Source organism: Heterocephalus glaber, unplaced genomic scaffold (genome assembly GCF_053883595.1).
Source record: "Heterocephalus glaber isolate CG9 unplaced genomic scaffold, H.glaber_assembly_v1.0 deba00001461, whole genome shotgun sequence".
NCBI classification, from domain to species: domain Eukaryota; kingdom Metazoa; phylum Chordata; class Mammalia; order Rodentia; family Bathyergidae; genus Heterocephalus; species Heterocephalus glaber.
The window spans coordinates 7,451,121-7,472,357 of record NW_028258308.1 but is presented as its reverse complement, the minus strand read 5'-3'; the positions used below and the strand labels follow the sequence as shown (position 1 = coordinate 7,472,357).

The 21,237-nt window shown below is 38.5% G+C and overlaps 1 protein-coding gene across 1 annotated transcript in view; it reads right to left on the bottom strand.

Annotated features, from left to right (window-relative positions):
- Galntl6 (polypeptide N-acetylgalactosaminyltransferase like 6) overlaps positions 1-21,237 on the bottom strand; it is a 1,152,292-nt gene that overhangs the window by 14,397 nt on the left and 1,116,658 nt on the right. The window contains exons 11-12 of the mRNA XM_004852932.3: positions 10,605-10,721; positions 2,294-2,443 (exon numbers count right to left, since the gene is read on the bottom strand). Of these exons, the coding sequence (XP_004852989.1) occupies positions 2,294-2,443; positions 10,605-10,721 (267 nt within the window). The remainder of the gene's footprint in view (positions 1-2,293; positions 2,444-10,604; positions 10,722-21,237) is intronic.

Genomic DNA, 21,237 nt, shown 5'->3' with positions numbered 1-21,237 from the left:
TAATTAGGATCTTAGCAATTGGGTTGATTCATGGATATGCTAAGAAGCACTGCTCCAAAGCAAATTCAAAAGATTGCTAAACTGTTAGAACCCCTGGGGCCAAGAAGTACATCTAAATATAGACAAGGCATTACTGCAGAGAGATTCTTGTCTCTGTTTTCTCTCTTAGGTCTTGAGCATATAACCCTTGGAATAAATAAGAAGAATTTTCTAAATGGCTTTGCTAAATAGGCCTGAGTCATCCACTAAGGTGAAGTATTTTAGAAACTTTCCATTTTATGTGTATTCCTTTTGGTGTATTCCTGGTCAAATATAAATATGTTGCTTGCTATGTAACTATCACACAGTGTAACCTTTCACTAAGTAACACAAGGCCAACATGTCCAGAAAGATCTTAGAGGAGAGGCTCTGCACAATTGCATCTAGTGATTTCTTTTCACACATTCCTTTGGGTGCTGGAAAGTTTGAAGTGTTAAAGCTCATGAGAGTCACCTCTTGGAATCACTGCAGTCTGTTTTTTCTCCCCAGGCTCTCTGTGTGCACATGTATTAGTTGTGGTTTTACCCATCTGTAAGGTATTGTAAGCTTCCTAATGAAAACAACTGTATTTTCTTTGCTTAATTGCATATTATTGAGTGGTCTGTCTCTCATGCTATAAATGTTTAGTAATGAGAAATGTTCTGTTCATTAGAGAGCTCCAGCATACTAGGCAATGGCAAATCAGGTATTTTATTGATATGAACAGAAAGAAGCACCTAAAAGGTAACAAAAAAATCATTTAAAAAAGCTTACTACATTACACATAGACTATATTATATTAAATAGAAAATAATTTGATGAGATTAATCAATTATACATTTCATAGCAAAAACAGTGAGGTTTTCCTATTTGCAGTGATTTCTCTCCTTCATATTATATCTGGCACCATCTTACTAGCCCTTTGGATTTTAAATTGTTTTGTAGGATAGAACAAATGGTGGTTTGTACTTTTTCTAGAGGTATCATCCACAACTCCCAGATATTGGGGGTGGGGTGATATACAGAATAGACTATACAGAGTCTGCATTTGAGTGGGTATAGTTTTAGGTGCTCATCTTTTAGATGTGGAAAACAGAACTCTTCTCTCTCACCCCTTTTCTCTCCTTCTCTCTCCCTTTGGGTTGAATCCTGGTCCTTGCAAATATCAGTCAAGCACTCTGCAGTGAACACCACTTCCAACCCCTAGAACTCTTACCAAGTGGGAAACAAGTATCATAATCAGTGCTCCTAACATTTATTGCTCACAGCTTCTTCTCTTCAATTTTCCTGTAATTTCAGGGGATATTGATCTGGGTTTAGCCACAGGATAACCAAGCTCATGATTAAATGGGTGGGCATTAGTATTACATTTTCCTAATAGCTTGAGGTAAGACTGAATTATGACCAGAGCACGAAAAGGCCAGAAAAAGGCATCTTCTCCCTGGCTGGAAAGTCTCTGGCAGTTCTATGGGTCTGAGGGGGAGAATGTAGCTTTGGAAATTGGCAGCCAACTCTTGCCTCAAAAAGCAAAGAAGTTGAAAACAATATTGTACGGTGTTCTAAAAAGAAGTTGAAAACAATATTGTAGGGTATTCTAAAAAGTTATCCAAAGGAAGCTTAATGAAAATATTTTAAAGCAATTTATTTGCTCTATATTAACACAATGTGATTTTATATTGGTTTTTAAACTATTTTTATATCAAAAAGTGTTAATTTCCTAATTCCTTAAATTTTTAAGTTCTCAAAATATATTCTCCTTTGATACACTTGGACAGGATTTGAGTTAAATTACAAAAGAGTCACTTTCTATATGTATTGTAACAATTCTGTTTACATAGATATATCATATTTGTATTAATATGATTGTCTGTACCCAACCAGCTTCTAAACAAGAGCCTGAGATGTATAACAAATTAATAGATGTATTAATCTCTGTGTGTTATGAACAGGGGTTCTTAAAAATTATGTATGTGTATTTTTGTTTGTTTGGCACATGATCCCTCTTGTAATTTCCTTGAGACAAGCACACACCCATGCCTTATAGTGCTACTCTTTTGATTCAAATTCATTTATCAGTCCTAATAAGCAAAGCCCAAAACATGCCCCTTCCTACATACTGTATCTTTCCCTTTGCTGGTGGTCACCAGATATGTGAACCAAATGCATGTACATTATGTCCAGATAACACCTTGGATCAAATCAGCATGTTTTTAAGGGATTCAGAAAACCTGAAACCATGGCAATTTGAGAATAAACACAGAGAACAGACTCTTACCTTCCGGTACCCCCAGAGCTGGTTCCCCTTCATGCCATGGCAGTCGTAGAGTGTAACAGGGCTGTTGTGTGATATAGCATCAAAGCAGAACTTTCGGGTATGCAGTGGCTCACCAGGTCGAATATCTTCTCTCCATCCAAAGGTAAAGAGCTAGCAAAGCAATGGCAGCAGAGAAGCTGCAGTGAGTGTAACTGGGAAAGAAGACTCTGAGCAGGGGGAGATATGGTTTCTAGCAAGGTAGAACTTCTTTGTGATTTACAACAAAGAACTATGTCTTGGTGTAATAGAGGTATTGGAAAAGTGCTGTATAAAGTGCTGTAGCAGCAACAACTTTGGCCCAGGTTGCTAAAAATGCAAATAAGGACTTTTCAGTTTAGATATCAAGAAGAAAAAGAAAACCTAGGGGGCAGCATAGGGAGAGGAGGAGGGGGGGGGGAGAGGAGGAGGAGGAAAGAAGAGTAGAACAGAGAAAGTCTTTAATGAAGCTCTACATTTGCGAGATCTTGTCTCAAAAAATGGCTAGGATGTAGCTCTGCGTGAAGTCCCTAGGTTTAGTACCCTGTTCTGCAAGAAAAAAAAAATTATGATGAGCTAAATTCATTTTGCCATGTAGTAAATTAACAAAATACAGTTGTGTAGGGGAAAGGCATTTTTTTGAGTATTTGAGCTGAACCACATTTGAGAGGTACAGTAGGAGGAATCTTTAATTAAGGGGGAAAATAGACTAGATGTGCCCTACGATTTCTTCCACTGCTAAAATTTCAGTAAGGTTACATAATTCTTACAACAGGACTTAAGGCAGACTGGCTATGAGACGCCAAGCTGTGAGCTGCAAAATAAAGAGCTGTCAGGGAAACCCTGCTGATATAAAGATAAGAACAATGCTCAGCTGTATTTGGATAATATACTTAGCACTGACCAAACCCTCCGTATACTCCAGGTTTTGGGTCCTACTCTGGAAAGAATGTATGGAGAATCTGGCACTATTCCAGGGATGGCCAACAAAAACTGTTAAGTGGTGGGGAATTGGAAGAAAAATTGAATGAACTGGGTTAAGTGATCTGAAGAAAATAAGATAGACATGATCAAAAGCAAACATATGAAAGGAGATTGTCTGAACGATGGTGAACCACTGTATTCTGTTTCTCAGGGAGATGGGACAAAAGAGAATGTTCCAAACAGAAAGAAAAGGGATTTCAGGTTAGGCATTTGAAAGATTCATGAAGAGGAATTGTGTGGCCTTTTTTCCTACATGTTTTTCTTCTTCTTCTTTTCATATGGTTGTGGACTGAGACATTTTTAGATTCATTTAAATTCTATGCAGGGGAATGACTGCTCAAGGAAGTGTCTGTTCGGCTATTTTTTGATCACTCTCTTCTCATCAGACATGCTACTCTCATGGCTTTTGAAATACGGGGCTCCTCTGTTATCCTATAACTCCATCTCGCCCATCCTCTTTGATTCATCTCTTCAGCATAGATGTTACTAGTTCTCTCTCTTCCCTGCTTGGTCTTAAATACTCCCAGTTGAACTCTCACGAATATGCTGATAACTCATTATCTATATTATGTCCTACTCTTTTTATCCTGTTCCTGTTTTACCTTTTTATACTGTTCCTACTCTTTATTTTGTTTTAGTTGATTGTATTAGCATTCAATTTATCAACTGGGAATCCTTAACTCCTTTGTCTCCCCTTCCTTTCTTCATCTAATCAATTACCAAGTCTTGGCACTTTTGTGTTAGAATGATTTCTGGAATTATACCCCTTCCTCTCTAATCTCCCAACCATTGCTCTCAATATCTTTTGTCTAGACTATGGCAACAATCTCCTAACCGGTTTCTTTCCCATTTTCCTTTTTTTGTTCTTACACATCTGTCTTTCTCAGCTTTCAGAGGAGTGTGTTTGAAATGTTTGTTTGGCCAGGTTCTTGCTCAATGTTAAACCCCACATTTTCATAAGACTCTTAGAGAATCAAGTTCAAAGTTTTTAATGTCACTGGGAAGCGGGGTCCTGATGTAGTAAGAGCCAGCCTCTCAATTCTGTGGTCTTCTGTTCTTTGTGTCCTTAATGAAATAATGCAGTCAAGATGCATAGGAGGCCATGCAGAATTACAGGTAGGATTTATTGTAAAGTAGATACAGAGAGTGAGAAAGTGGGCAGTGCCATGATGACATCTATACCAAGTATCAGTTTGGATACATTTTATGGACCCAAAAGTTACTCCTGGGGTTCAGGGAACTAGAGTAATTAGGATGCTTATCAGTATTCCACTTGGATGTTACTCTGGAACTGAAATATATCATCCTGTCCTTTTTAGATGGACGTTGCCTCAGAAGCTTTAATATGTAGGAAATTTAAGGAAGAAATTTACAAAAGATAAATTTTTCATTTAAACCAGTTTCCAGCCCAAGGCAGGAGGGTATTTAATGAACATTTCTTTTTCCTGATATTGGGCTGTAGGCGCTGGCAGCCTGAAATACTGTCTGCCTTGTTGTGGAACTAGATAGCAAGCTGGCCAGGTATCAGAAGGAATGTGCACAACGGGTAACCTTTAAATGTCATTGCACTTGGTGGGATTGCTATAGGTCTGAGACCTAACAAATTACTCTAATTATACCATACATTGACATCTTTGTTTCTTTACTTAACTGGCAAAGCATACTACTTTGGATACCCCCTCCACTTTGTCCCTCAGGCCGGCTAATGTCTGACTACCTAATGCTTAACATGGTAGGTACTTTCCAGTCTGGCCTTTGCTGTTCCTCCCAGGTCTATCCCTTTCCTTTTTTGGCTTATGTTCCAGCAACACTAAAATGTCTGTAGTTGCTCACATAAAATAGGTATATTTTTCTATCTGTGACTCTGCTTACAAGAGTCCCTCCATTTGGAAGGTGGGTATCCACAGGCCAACCTAGTTAATGCCGATCAGGCCTTTCAGATTTGGCTCAGGTCTTCACTGATCCAAGAAGCCTTCCTCTTTAAATGACTTTCTCTTTCTCATCCTTTCTCTCCTTTCATAATGACTGCCCGCTCTGCTTCTGTATCTCTCTCTAGACAGTGAGTTCTTTGGGGGCATGGAGTATATCTTTTTTTGGTGGGTGTTTCCACACCCAAGACAATTTATAACACACAATAGATGCTCAATAAATCTTTCATTGAATAAACGGAACTTGCACTCATTATCTTAACAGAAAATATGTGGAAAGAACTGTTGAGATAAATAGATTCATCTTTTTAGTTCATCCAGTGAATCTGTGTTGTTTGTGCCTACAATACCAATGATTATTATCTATCTAATTTTTATTTATTTATTTATTTATTTATTTATTTATTTATTTATTTGTGGTACTGGGGATTTAAGTCAGGGCCTTGTGCCAGTGAGGCATGTGCTTCACCAATGCCCTATATCCGCAGTCCTTTTTATTTTATTTATATATTTATTTTGGTACCGGAGATTGAACTCGGGACCTTGCGGTTGCAAGGCAGCAGAACCACTGTGTTAAATCCCCAGCCCCTTTATTTTTTTTATTTTGAGACAAGGTCTCAAGAAGTTGCTCAGGCTGGCCTTGAACTTCCCCCCTCTTGCCTCAGCCTCCTGAGTATCTGGGATTATAGTTGTGCACCTTCAGGCCTGGCTCGAATTTTCTGCTTTAATGATTCTAGATGCAGTTCACGATCACTGAAATAGAAATTTCCTGACGTATAAATTGGCAATTGCTTTTGATTATATCTTTATTATATTTAGAGATCACATTTCTCTCATATTATGAACAGTCCAACCAATGCAGGAACAAGCAGTCTTGATTGATTTATAGATTTCCCTTTTGCTTTCTGTTTCCCTCTTTTTGGTTTTTATAGACCCAGAAATCCAGAGATGAAAGGGACTATAATAACTACTCAGCACAGATTCTCATTCTACAGTGGGAGAAATTCAGGCCTGCAGAAATCGTTTGTCTCTACCATACCTCAAGCCTCCAGGCTTCCTTTATAGACAGTCTATTCATTCATTTTATTAAAGATCAGCTAAGTCTAAAAGAATACCTGCATTTTAGCAAACAGGTAAATCTATCAGACAGACTTCTTCATCTATTGTCACAATTATATCTCAGGGCAGCATTAGATGACTTTTGTTTCTTGTTTCTGTGTTTGTTATTATAATGTAATGACCATTCTTACATTTGTAGTCTGTTTGTTAGAATGTCATTTTCATACTGTTTTATGTATTATTATTATTAGTGATTACCTTTCTTCATCCTAGGTGATATTTTCAGATCATCAATTGCTTTATTGTATCAATTGCTTTATTCTTCTGTGTCTATCATTAGCTACAATTTTTCTATTTTATGTCTTTGCAATGCTTTTTACTGTAATTTATCTTATCCTAATGGCCATGTCAACAAAATCCGGCACAGAGTCTTTCATTCATTAGGCACACTCTCCTGTGTGCGATCTTGTAAAAGCAGAAGCAGGCAGACATTATGAAACTATTTTAATTGTTTGCTTTGGGTAATGTTACTGTGCCTTTCATACTTTGTCTCCTACCCTAGGGCTGTTCTTACTGATAGGAGTATTTAGAGTACCTGATTTCTTTTCAAACAGTTTTAAAGTAAATTGATGTTAATTTCTCTCTTTCCTTCTCTGGAGTGATACTCTTAAATACAGATTCAGAATGATAACTCTTTTTTGGCTTTAATGTTCACGTGGTAAGTGTAATGTTGACTAGGTTTCTATTGGATGGTATAAATAAACTTACTAGATTTGATACTGAAAATTTTTTTCTTTTAATCTGGTGACTTAACTTGAAACAAGTGAAAATATTTTTTTCTCTGTGGGTACTTTATTTTATTTTATTTTATTTTGTTATGTAGTTTGCAGAAGCTGAGATATAACATGTTCCTCCTGTAGTTGGTATCCATCCGTAGGCTCTGTCTTGATAGTGGGTCATTTTTTTCCCAAAGGGAATTTGTCCTCTTGCTGCGCTGGATGCGTTAACATGCTTGAATCTCTGTTTGCATATTTCCCTCCACGTCTTGGAAAGGGAGCATTTGCCTGCTTCCTCAGCAGGAAGAAAGTTCTGCAGCAAAGCTTCCTCCCAGCAGGAGCTTTCAGCCTGCTGCTGGGCCTGCTGAGGGAGAGCAGCCAAAGTAGGCCAAGGAGAGCACCCCCTCCTCGCCTCTGTTCCTCTCCCTCACACTCATAATGGGAGCTGGGGAGTATCCTTTCCAGGCTTTACAGACTTATTTGGATCTATTTTTATTTCTCTTTCTTGGTCCCTTAAGGAAACTGAGAGCCAGCACACAGTGTTATAGTGATATCAAACAGCTAAATAGATCACCCTGGAAGAATGAATCATACATCTGCTTCCTTCACAGAAGCCAGATTAGTCATGACTAGTGTTCTGCAACAAAAGGCATTTTCTTATAAAGGTGCTTCAATGGACTCTTTGTTTCCTATGTAGCAATTTTGTTTACTCAGTCTGGTTTTACTTTTGTCTGTTTTTTGGAAAAAAGGATTATTTCAACTCTGAGCACCCCTTTTTATATGAATTTGCTTTTGAATTAAAGTGAATACTCATAATAATTTCCCTGTCTTGCTACACTACTCATCTAGAAATTTGAATCTAAATATAAATAAATGAATTATAATTATGTCCTTAAGTAATATATTGAATAACATGTATAGTTAATTGCAAAAGGAAGCAGCTTGTATCGTTTTAGGGCAGTCAATATATGGTGATGTATATTTCAAAAAGAATTCATTTTTCATCTCCTGTCAACCTTAATCTTCCAGTAGCTCCATTTTTAGAGTTTCTAGAGACTGGAAATCTTTTTAAAGAGCAATATTAACTAGTGCTTTTGTTCTGCCTATGTAGTTTTCTGCTTGTCTAGTGCTGCTCTCTGGTGACCATTTCTTAAATTACATGCCATAGATTTTTCAATTTTAGCCTGAGGGGAATAAATGGAACCAATAATTTAAAAAATATATGCAATACAGTTGGTTTTGTTTATATTCGCTTTTAACTGTCAAATAAAACTTGCAAGCTAGAGAAAATTTCATACTGGATATGAACATTAGACCTGTTTCAGGCTTTCAAGCATGTATCCTTCAAACCAACTATAGGCTAGGTAGGCTTCTTGTTTGGCTGAATAGAGGTAGTAGACACAAATTTAGCCCAAGAAACAAATACTGTCTTTACAACTTCCTTTTTCTTTTAAAAACACCCCCTTCTTTTCTAGGTGCCATCCTTGAGCATTCTCTCTTTCTCTCAGGCTGACGTCAGAATGCCTGTTGGAGTTAACAGACAACACTATTCCTCTGATCTCTGTGTGATGATAGGAAGAGATAGACAAAGGAGAAAGCATATCAGTTTTCTTTGATATTTGATTCTTGTCAGTAAATCCTGGAGCCACATAGACCTTTTTTTTTTTAAACCCATCTGGTAAATGTCTATACCTTGCAGTATACACTGGAGTGAATGATAACTAGTGTTTGGTGACTATGCTGGGAATCAAAATGGAGCCAAAGTCACAGCTGTCTTGGACTTGAGAGAGATTTCTTGTTCAGTGTTAGCATAAAGTAAATATGTGTGTGTGAGAAGGCAGAGGGAAAGTACAGTGGCTGTATCTACTTCATGTGTGACATGCTGTTATATCAGATATAATTTGTTCTCACAGAAGCCTGTTCATGTAGTAGGTATTATTTTTATTTAAAGATAGAGTAACTATAGCTTAGAAAGAATGATTTTGCAAGGCCACAGGTGTAAAGCGAAATCTAAGATGGCCTGACTACGAGGCCTACAATCTTTCTAGAACACCATGAGGTTGTGGTGTAAGACTATAAGGACCAGATGAGAAAAATGGGAGAAGAGACAATGCTGATTGAATTAATTCTGGACCATGTTGCAGGCTTGGTCTGTTGCTTTTCCAGCATCACACTGCTTTGATTCTGATGCAGGGTGGAGGTGGGAAAAGAAAGGACAGTGGAGTGGGGAGGGGAGGGTGCCAATGTACTGATTCTCAGTGTATCTGAGCAATTCCTTAATCTCCTAGGCTGAGTATGGTAATCACCCAACTGATAATTTTTGTCAAAGTTCTTTTGTGTGCAATGAGTACATAAGGTAAAGAGTCTCCACAAGAGAAGAATGTACCAGCTGGGCTATTCTTAGTCCAGTAGGTAAGACTACACACCTAGGGCCAGGGATTTAGCTCAGTGGTTCCGCTGCCTGCCTCACAAGTGGAAGGTCCCGAGTTCGATACCCAGTACCAAAAAACCCCCACAAAAACCAAAAAAACTATAAGACTACACAGCTATAGGAGTGCCACAGGTCTACTGGAAACTGCTTGCTTACTCTTTTGGTTTTCATAAGAGAGGCAGCATGGACAATTCTGGAAGCACTGGAAGGGCATATTATCCTGACTTTAGAATATGTTCTTCTGCACAGGGAGAGAGGGGAATAGGATGGGAGAAGGGCTTTCACTCTATCTATAAATTCCTTTCCTTTTAAGTACGACAGTGTCTTTTGATCCTTGTGAAATCTGTGTGGTGAGTGTATAAATGTCTGCTAGGGTATTTTCGTAGTTTCTCATTGAAATATTTCATAATTCAAAACATTAAATGGGGCACAGTATAAGGACTGCCCCTTCACAGAAGTCAAGTGACACAGTGTAAGGAATGTCCCTTTCAAGGACTTTCAAGTTTCAAATTGGCTTAGAAATCACACCTCACTTAAACTGAGTAGTACTGAACATTTTTCAGTCAAAAGCAATATGCAGTCTTAAAGTATCCCATGGAATCCAGCTTTCAGCTCTGTACTATTTCATTTATTCTCCTGGCACAAGATTAAAAACTACTACAAAACTAGTTCTCAAATTATTAGTTGAGGTCCATGGAAAGTATTTTTTCCAATACACAGCCAGAAGGAAAACATAAGATTAGATGAAGTTCCAAATATAGTACAACAGTCTTTCATTAAAACCATGAAATTTTGTAAAAAGACTTTCCTAGCACTCTATCGGCTTTTCATGTTCTGAAAACAATGATTTTGGGAAAGGCATTAAGATCAGAACTACAGTGAGCAATTCTACCTTCCTTTCTATAATTTAATGCATATTCGTATGCTTATCTCAACTGATCATAACAACTGCTTTGAGGAGAAACAGAAATAGAAGTAAAGTGATCCACTTAACTACAGGGCTGGTTGGCACTAGAACCATGGCATTTCTCTGGGTCCCATGCACTTTCTAGAGACTCATTCCCACCCTGTCTGTCTATGACAGCCCCTTTGGCCTCCACTCCCGTGACTTCACATGCCTGTTCATGAGACCATGTCCTTTCAGAGCCATCCTTGACACAGATGTCTAGCCTTAGCTCTGTTCCTGTGGCTCCATGCTTGCTGTCTACACAGAGATTTGCTGCCACGTTCCGAATCTGTGGAAAGAAGAAAGAGTGTTGAGCACGGGGCAATTTACACTGCTGTGTCAGTATCACTGGGCAGTCTTGGCACAATTAGGTAATAAACCATTATATTTTTGATTATATTGTTGCAGAATATATTGGCTAAGAGAGGCCAATGGCAATCAGGAGGATTTATTTTAGGTGTTAGGTCAACATCGGCTCAATAGACTCCTGTCCAAAGGAAGAGTGACAAACAAAGAGAAGTTCCAGTTTTATACATTTGGTCAAAGCGGGATGGTGATGTAGCAAGTGAGTTTACTTGAACAGGACAAGAGCACACAGGTTTGTAATTCAGCCTTGTAAGAAGACAGTGTCTTATGAATCACATGAGAACAGGGTGTCATAAACTTTATTTACAGGACATAGTTATCAATTTTATCTATACCAGAACAAGGAGTTACTGCTTCGAGGGAAAGGAGGGTGATCCAAGGGGGTGGGATTGCCCAAAGATGAGAAGAACTTGTTTTTCTTTAAGTACTGCTTCATTATAACTACAATGATGCCTGGAATTTATATGCAATATATGGAGGAAAAGCAGCAAATTAAATAGAATGTAGTCTACATGTGAAAGAACATGAGATGGTCAAACACCAAAACTGCAGCTGGTTGTAACTCATGCAACAGGGCAAGGAACAGAGTTCATGCCTGTTGTAAAATGGGAGATTTTCCTTCTTCAGGTTGTGCTTAACTTGAGATTTATCATCCTGCTTCAAGTTCCTCCTACTGTTACCATCCTAGTGTAGAGAGATCCAATTGGAGGCAGGTGATATAGGTAAAGTGTGTGATGGAGGAGAGTGAATCACTGGGCTGTAATGGCTTGATCTACATTTGTTTGCATAGTTTAGCATTTTTCCTGGATGATAAACTAAATGTTACTCTGCATGGGCGTCCAACCTTTTAGCTTGCTTAGAGCACATTGAGTGAAGAGGAATTGTCTTGGGCTGTATATAAAATGTATAATACAGTTCATGTGTATAACTAACAAATCATACTATAAAATTTTTCTATTATAACATAGGCAGAGCTTGGGGTGAGGGTTGGACACACTTGCTGGAGATTAGCAAAGTAAGAAAGACAATACTATTATTGAAATACTTACTGAATGAAGATTCCCTACAGAAATCCTGAACTTGGAAAAGTTGCAGAGCAAATGAATAGGGCAATTTTTTCCCTTAGATTAGCACTGAAGAGTTACAGGAGGGAAAGGGGTGGACAATGAAAAGTATCAAGGGCAGAAATAGCAACAGAAGCAGAGTCTGGACAGAGACAGGCCATCAGTCATATTTTCCTGCCTGGAGATTTCACCAATGCCTTGTTGGCATCCCCAGTCACAGCCTGTAGTAGAGTTAGATATTGTTTATAGTTTGTTACTAGGTATATGTACTTGATAAACTCTGTCATCTCAATCCTTATTATGTTTTTATATGATCCTGCATTATGATAATCTCTTCAGGTATGTTTAAGGATAGAAACAATAATATGGTGGACAGAACTAATAGTTTTCCTCAAGCTTCTTTTACCTAGAATGAGCAGATAAAGTAGGGAGTCTCCTCACTACAGAATAATACTTATTACTCTTGGACTGGGACAATGAAACAGAGAAAGTTGTGAAAAATGCTGGATGTCATGAAAGTGATAGCTAATGCTGGGTGGGGATGTTGTGGTGGAGGCAGCTAATTCATATTTCATTTATCCTTGGAGGAGAGGTTGGTATAACACATTTGAGGATCAGTGTGGTGGGTACTAGTTTCATGGAATTTGGCAACAAGTTGGGTTCAGCTTCCACTATTGGACTTCTAGTTTCAAGATCCTGTGATAGCCAACCTGACTCCATTTGTGTACCTGATTCCATTTATGTAAAGTCAAGTGATTCCGGGTGGTCACCTTCCCTTTCTCCTTTGGGAGTCCCCTCAGTTAATGCATAACAGACCACCACATCCTGTGTGGGTCTGCAACTATATGTTATCTTTGTGACCTTTTGGTAGAGCAATCTGCAACTATGTTGTGTTTACTACCTTGTAAACAGAAGACCCACACCTGTGTGATACTTTATTTTAACGAAACTGTGTGAAACTTCCCCTGACCCCCACTAACTTGGCAAAGTTTTATCCCTGTGAAACTCTGCTTTGTATTCCTCCTCTCCCTGTGCCCTCCTCAAATAGAAGAGCCCTTGAAAGGTCCCTGCAAACTGCCTTTCCTTTGTCCAGGGTCTTTTTGGCATGTGTCACTCTGGATCACCCAGCTTGTAATAAAGGACTCAATTTAATTCAGAGCGTGGCACATCTCTATAGTTCCAACTTGCCTGGGCCTATTACAGTCTCTGTCTCTAATGTCAGATGAATGTGAAATAATGCAGAATATAGGGCAACAATTCTTAACCTGGTCTTGCCTATAGACTTCTCTGATGATCTAAGGAAAGCTATGGACATTTTCGCAAAAATAAGCAAACAAACAAAATCGCAGGTGGATACATATAAGAACTTTTGTTTTCACTATTCTGGAACTCATCAACTTCAGATTTGAACCCTGAATTAGGGCAAAATTTTGTCTCTTACCACTTGTAACTGATTGCCTCTCAGTTCTTATTATAATGGGAGATCATGAAACATAGGGAATGAGTTTAAGTGGTCACAGGAATGCACCTAATTCACCACTGACTTATTTTACCTTTTCTCCATTTTCCCTAAAACATGTACCAGGGAGGAAAATTTGAGATTTTGGAAGACAAACTAAAAATACTCTTTTTGTGGGGCTGTGGATGTAATGCAGTGACGGAATGCCTGCTTATCACGTGCAATGTCCTGGGTTCAATCTCCAACACTGCCAAAACCAAACAAAGAACCTCTTGTAAAACCAATTTCTTAATGTGTGATTATGTTTCTCTAGTGAAATAGCAACACCAAGGATGTTAAAGTTGGATTTTGCTATTGCTGCCTTCAGCCTAGCCCATTCTGTAAAAATTGAAAGTTATTTCCTTATCTGAGTGCTGTGTGATAGTTTTCTGAAACTATCTGTGACCTTAAACCACCTGACAGAACTCTGGGCAGGCCTCTCTTTTCATTCCTCTTACCTTACAGACACACTCTTCTTAGAGAACCAGTTATTAATTTATATATCTAAGACATTTTCAGTTCTGAACCATATGTCCAGGGCTTGGGTTGAGGGCAGCTGCTTGTAGGTTCATGATTGCTTGGCTACAGTGGGAGAAATTGATCTTTGTACATGAGCTGGTGTTTGAGCTTACCCACTGGAGGCGCTTTTTTCTCTTGGAAAAGAACATGGAGAAGCCAGAGACAGTGAGTTGCAAATCTGCCAAATGTGCCTGTGGCTAAACACCAAGCCAATTGGAGATCCTCATCTTGTTTTTAAATGTTCTGGGCTCGAAAGGGCTCTGGCAGGGAGGATACCATTTTCTAAAGTCTTGAATTTTCTAAATTCTCACTGAAATGGCATCTGTGTAGACAATGAGATAAACTGCATTGGAAGCCAAATTTCAAGTTTCAAAGGCATAATTGCCTACATCTGTGTAAATTCCAGCACAAGGTTGTGCCAGAGAGGAAATGCTGAGAGTTCAGTACAGGATAAGGTGGGCAGCTGGGTATGAGATTAATATCTGGCCACTATCACTCTCCTCTCTCTCCCTTATCTTTCTATCACAGTCTCTTCAGCACATATTAATACTCTTGGTTTTCTCATAAGAGCAACTTCATCGAGAGAAACAGGTGAATAAAATTCCAATAGAACCAATGTTATAAATTGTTCATTCATTGAATAAAGTTTTTAAAAATTGTAGAAAAAAATACTTACAAATTTATATCATACAACATGGGTTCATGACCCATGGCTGAAGGTAAAGAGTTCACACACATATGTGGGGCCCATATCTAGGACATAGACTGCTGAATAAAGTCATGACAGAAAAAAATAACTTTCAGCCTCATTCCTTTGATGTCCAGCTTCAGGGCTTGACATCATTAAAACTGTGTTGCAGAATCCTGAGAAAGGCTGATGAGGATTAGAGTTTGACTAGGGGAATGGGTGGGAGAAGAAGAAAATGAGGGAAAAGAGAATTATTATGTATGACAAGATTATAGGGATAAACTCCTTGAGGGCAAGGATTACGGAGAGGTCTGGCAGGGAGCAAAGGCTTTCTTCAGGTATTCCAGAGGAGTCAGGCTCAGTTTTAACATTGTTTTATTTCTCCCAGCACATAAGCGTTTTATAAAAAAAAATAATAAGAGAAAGGGGGTGTGAAACAAAGTCAAATGGCTAGTAGATGTGGCATGGGTCATTTAGTTGGCTTAAGTGAGCAATGGCCTCAGTTCAACAAATGAGAGTGCATGGTTGGTTAATTCCCTCTGATTGCCAAGTCTTTAAAGTGAAGTACTGCGTTCATTACTCACACAAGAAATATTTATGAAGTTCCTGCTATGTCAAGGGCCTGTGCTAGGTACTGGGTATAGGATGGGGAATTAGAAAGAATCAGTGTCCTCTTTTGTGCAGTTGATGGTCTGGTCAGGACCTTTGAGAGACTGGAGATTTTCAATATTTCTGGCTGTGAGTTTTTAATGTGGCAGAATGAATCACAGTGTTCGTCTTCATGGAGTGTGGATGATTTTAGAAGGCAAATTTGTTCTAAAAGCTAGAAAAACATTAATGTAGGGTTGAGAGAGAACTGCCTGGAGACTTGGGAGGTCTTCGTTCTGCTCACCAGGCACAAATGAGTTTCCCTATAGCCTTAGCCATATACCCCCTTTCAAAGCTCAGTTGGTCTGCTTATCAAAAGTCCGCATTCCAGGAGTACTGCTAAAGAAAAGGAACATCTAGAAGGATGGGTAGAAATTTAAAGACCAAGATCTCAAGGTCAAACCCCACCTAACAGCGTAATGAATCCTTGTCTCAAAATAAAAAAGGAGTAGGGTTGTAACTTCATGTCCAGCATCCCGAGGCTCAACCTCTAGTACCCCAAAGCAAAGCAAAGCAAGGCAAAACAAGGAAGGATGAGAGGAAGGAAGGAAGGAAGGAAAGAAAGAAAGAAAGAAAGAAAGAAAGAAAAAGAAAGAAAGAAAAAAGGAAAGGGTTAAGTGGCTGTTCTCCAGAAGCTACAGCCTCACCGGAGAGATATCATTCTGAGGGCACCTTTTACAGAGATTAATTGCTAAGTGAAGACTGAAGAGGAAAAGATGAATTCAGAGTAAGACAGCTTGGAGCACTTAGTAGAACTGATGACATTGGAAAGGGCTCTTGAGGACAAGTTGAATTGAATCTAGAGAGGAAGGTAATAGAAGAATTCTGTAGCCATAGGCTTCAGAAATGAATGCAAATATTGAGGTTTGACAATGCAGGGAACTTTTCTTTTGTTCTAGGGATTGAATCCAGGGCCATATGCATGCTAAGCACAACCCTTGAGCTACACGCCAACCTTTTATTTTCTTTGAAATGGTGAAAAATTTGTATCTAGATGACCAGTTTAGATGATCCCAATTTTTCTGGCAAAATCCAAAGCATCATAATCTGTAGGCAGCTGAACATAACACTTCTCTCCTTCAAGCCTGATTAGAGTCTCGACCTTGGTGACATCAGATCGCAGAGCTTCTTCATAGCCTGTTGATCTGGTGCATGTTGCTTTGATATCCAGTGAACATAATGAACACTAGTGTGTTGTTGTCTTCTGCATTCTTCATGGCAGATCAGTGGTCAGAGGAACTCAGTAATGGCATAGTGCTCAAGGTTGTTACTTCTGATCTTCTGCCTCTGGAGCCACTGTGTCTTGAACTGCAGAGAAGTGGGTGACATTGGATCTTTGTTTTTTCCTTTGTGGCTGTGTTGCCTTTCAACAACACTTTGGCCTTTAAAGGCTTTGCTTTTACTTTAGCTTGGGAGGGACAGAACCTTCCTTCCTCACTTTCAGTGCTATCTTCATGAAAACTAAAAGGTGTTTTTTAGAGAATGCCAAATGATTTGACATGGTTCAGCATAAAGTTTGCAAAATGAGGACAGTCATTCCTCAGAGGATAATTGTGGGGATTTAGCTGATACAGGTGAAGTGCTTAACATTCTTAGTATATTGTAGGTGGTCAGGAAATGTTAGCTACTATCTGTTTTGCTTGTTTTTAGCTGAATCACCTATGATGGTAAATACCCAGGGTAATGTCTCAGACAGATCACATTTTGTTATACTTCGACATGTCCCAGAGGCACTTTAAATATAAAGCGACCACAGCTGAATAAGACTTGGCCCATCACTTCAGTCTATGTCACCAGTTAATCTTGATAATGTCACTCATAGTCCTTGAAGACCTCAAGTGAGCAACTCCACTGTTAGACTTGCCCATCTCCCTCCTTTCTTTACCCCTAATCAATTCATGATCTCTGGAGATTCTAGTCCTAGATACTGACTATCTCACTCTTTTCCACTCCTTTCCCATTTCTCAGTTTTACAGTAGTTCGACATTTGGCACGCTTGTCAAAAATCAATTGTTCATATATATTAGGGTTTACTTTTTGGAGATCTATTCTATTCCATTGGTTTGTATGTCTGTGAGGCAGGTGGCAGCACCACTGAGCTAAATCCTCTGCCCCAAATTTGTTCTTTTTTAGGGATTATCTTCAGGATTCCTTGAAGTTCCATATGAACTTTAGAATGGGTTTTCTTTTTTTGCAAAAAAAAAAACCCATTGGGATTTTGATAGGGATTGCATTGAATCTGTAAATCATTCTGTGTAGTATTAGCATTTAATAATAGTAAGCCTTCCAATTCATAAAAGTGAGATTTCTTTAAACTATTTATATCTACTTTGGGGGTCATCGAACTCTGGACCTTGCGCTTCGAGGCAAGCGCAGAACCACTGATCTAAATCCCCAGCCAAACTATTTATATCTTAATTTCCTTAGCAATATTTTATGGGTTTCAGTATACAAGTCTTTCACTTTATTTATTTATTTATTTATTTTTAAGGAGACATATAATGCAGTGGTTAAGAAGACATACCTGGAGTTAGGCTGCCTACCTTTAGAGGTTGATGTCATCATTTCCTAGCATGTGACTACCTTAGAGAAGTTACTTTACTTTTTTTCTTTTACTAGTATGTTTGCTGTACATGATATTTGCATTCAACTTAGGGAGTAATGGTATTTAACTTATCTTGATTTATTTTATTCACCTCCCCCTCCCTTTCTTCCTCCGTCCTTCTGCCTCTAGATCTCCTTCCCTCATTTTCCTTATTATTACTATTATTATTTTTAGTTCATGTTTGTGACATATAATGACCACATTTATTGTGGGTAGTTAGTACATGTAGATGACACATCTTAGATCTTTTAATATCCATTTTTACCCCCCTCCACTTTGGGCACTTGCCATTTGCATAAGATCTGTCTCCCTGTTTCCTTTTATCAATCTTTTATTTCGCTTCTTACTTTGTTTATACACTGAATCACTTAAATGAGAGAAGCCATATGGTATTTAAGCTTGTGTGTCTGATTTATTTTATTGAACATTATGTTTTTGAGGTGAATCCAGTTTCCTACAAATGTCTCAAATATATCCTTCTTTACAGCAAAGCAGTACTTCCTTGTGTGTAAATACCATCTTTTCTTTATCCATTCATCTGTTTGTGTAAATACCATCTTTTCTTTATCCATTCATCTGTTGATGGACATATAGGCTGCTTCCAAGATTTAGTTATTATGAATGGTGTTGCTTTAACTATTGGTATGCATGTACTGCTGTAATACGATGTCTTTAACTCTTTGGGGAAGATACCTAGAAGGGGCCTAGCTGGGTTGAATGAAATTTCTATTTTTAGTTTTTTGAGGAATCTCCATATTGATTTCCATAATAGTTGTACTAATTTACATTTCTACCAACAATGTAGAAGTGTTTCTTTTTTACTGTAGCCACACCAGCATTCGTTATTATTTGATTTCTTGATGATAGCTATTCTTTCAGGAGTAAGGTGAAATCTCAGTATTGTTTTATTTTGCATTTCTTTTGTGTGTGTGTGTGTGTGTGTGTGGGTGTGCACACGTGCACGCTGTTTTTTCCATGGGATGTTCAGCAAGTTGGTGTGTGGGCTGGGGTAGAAGATGGAGTGGTTCCCAGAGATTAGGCACAACTGCTACAGCCTATGTCCCGCAGATTTCTTCATCACTACCAACTGCATGTCTGTGGCAGTCAGCCATATCAGGTGGAGTCTGGATCTCAACCTTGCTGGGTGAAGGGCTGTAAAGTTTCTCAGTTCTTGCCTTGCTCATATTCTCCTAACTCAAAAATGGTTATTAACTTTTTTTTTGTACCAGGGATCAAACTCGGGTCCTTGCGCTTGTGAGGCAGCCGGTGGAACCACTGAGCTAAATCCCCTGCCCCGTTTATTAACTTTTAAAAATGCTAGGCCAGAGCTCTACTACTGAGCTACATCCCAACCATTTTTAATTTTTAATAATTTTATAACAAGATTTCTGTGAGTTACTCAGGCTGGCTTTGAACTTGCTTCAGTCTCCAGAGTAGCTGGGACTACAGGCCTGTGCCACTGCGCTTGTCAATTACTGCTCTTTGAAATTTCTGCTTCTGTGCTCTTTTGAGACCTCTTTTACCCCTTTAGTGCCTAGTAGTTTTTTAAACATCAAAATTTCCTTGTTCAAATTACTAGTCTTATTTCTGTCTTTGAACAGACTCCACTTAGAAGTGGTCATTGAAATCATGGACGTATACGAGAGGACCCTCAAACAAGGAATATGAAGCAAGATGAGAAGACTGAGGATGGAACGCTGGAGAGTACCTTCTTATAGGAGTGGGCAAAGAAAAAGGAGCTAGGAAGAAGAAAGGCAAAGAGGAGAATCAGCAGGGGGAAGTTCAAGAAGGGTCAATAGTGCCAAATTCCACAGAGGGTTCAAGTAGGAGGAGGAATGGGAAGCAATGGTTGGATTTGGCAGTTAGGAGATCACTGGTGACTTTTCGAAGGACAGTTTCTGTGGTGTGGAAAATGAAGACAGAAGATGGATTGCCAAGTAGACTGAGGAAAACTGGGAGGTTAAAATTAGAGTCAATGAAAGAAGCTTCTTTTTCAAGAAGCTTGATAGTGATGAAATATATCTCTATCTCTATCTATCTGTCTATCATCTATCTATCTAAGGGAAAAGCAGAATTAAAAATGAAACATTGTTGGGATAGAAACACGAGAGTAGAATTATATAGAAGCTCTGACAATTCATTTGAGACTTAGTTAAAAATCATGAAGTGCTTTTAGAAATTAAAAACAGTATATAATAGTGGTGGTGAACTTACTGCACGTGTGCCACAGTGGGCCATTTGTATCACTGAAAGCTCTAAAAGCTTCACCACCACTAGTATTTAATGCAAAGCACTAAAAATGTTTCATTGTGTTTGTAGGACTTTTCACTGTTTTAGGTTTTGCCTCGTGGTCACTGTACCATTTTTGTTTGTACAGATCCACTTCATCTCTAATTGCTCCATGCTAGTGGCATCCACTGACTTCTGGCAGAGACTAACTAGTATTTTTCCTTGAAATTATGCCCACAGAGACTTTCTTTCCATTTTGTGAACATTTTCCTTTTCGAAGTTTACCATAAATGTAATTGCTTTGGCATCTCTCTCTTGCCCTGGGACTTACTAGAACTACTCATTTCAGAAGGCTGGCTTACATTATGCAAGAGAAAGATGAGACCATGGCATAAATATTACCGGAGGGCCTTCAGATTTATATGTATTCTGCTCCAAATAGTCTTTTTCTAAAGCCATGCCCTGGCACTTAAAGTTAAAGATTGTGAGTATTATTTGTAAAACATGTCTTGCATCAAAATAGGTACTTTTAAAGGTCATTTGTCAAAAACAATATGATTTTCATAAACAGAGAATAAAACATATAAATAAGAGAGTTCTTTTGGGGGGTTATGATAACCATCTCTTCTGATGAAAGGAAAGAAATTAAGACAGTCATTTCAGATTTCTTCATACTAAACAGAATCCTTTCAGAACCATCATTTTTCTTCCTAAACTGCACCACCATCATGCTGTGTATTCATTGAACTGGGGCTTTGAAAAAGTAAGTGGTTTGACCAAGATTTTATAATGAGCAGATGGCAGGCAGGTTTTGTATCCACATCTCTGATTCCTTGTCCTGTGTTCTTTTCACCACAAGATGGTAATGCTATAATGAATTCACCAAAAAAGTATCATTTTGCTGATGGATCTGTGGCAAGTGGTTTATTGAGCTCAAAGGAATATATAGAGATTAAAGGAGGCTACTCCTTAAGTTTAGAAAAGAAAGAATCTTGTCAAAAATCAGATCAGAGCCTGATATGGGTGGAGACATGAAGTAAGGTAACAAAATCACTTGAATACTCAGGAACATTCCAAGGAATGCAGAAGTAACAATAAAGTCTATGAGATCTCAAGTGGAAAATATCTGGTTAAGTAGCTCAGCTTCGGGAGAGGCAGTGGTGGTACAACAAAAGGGCATCATGAGGG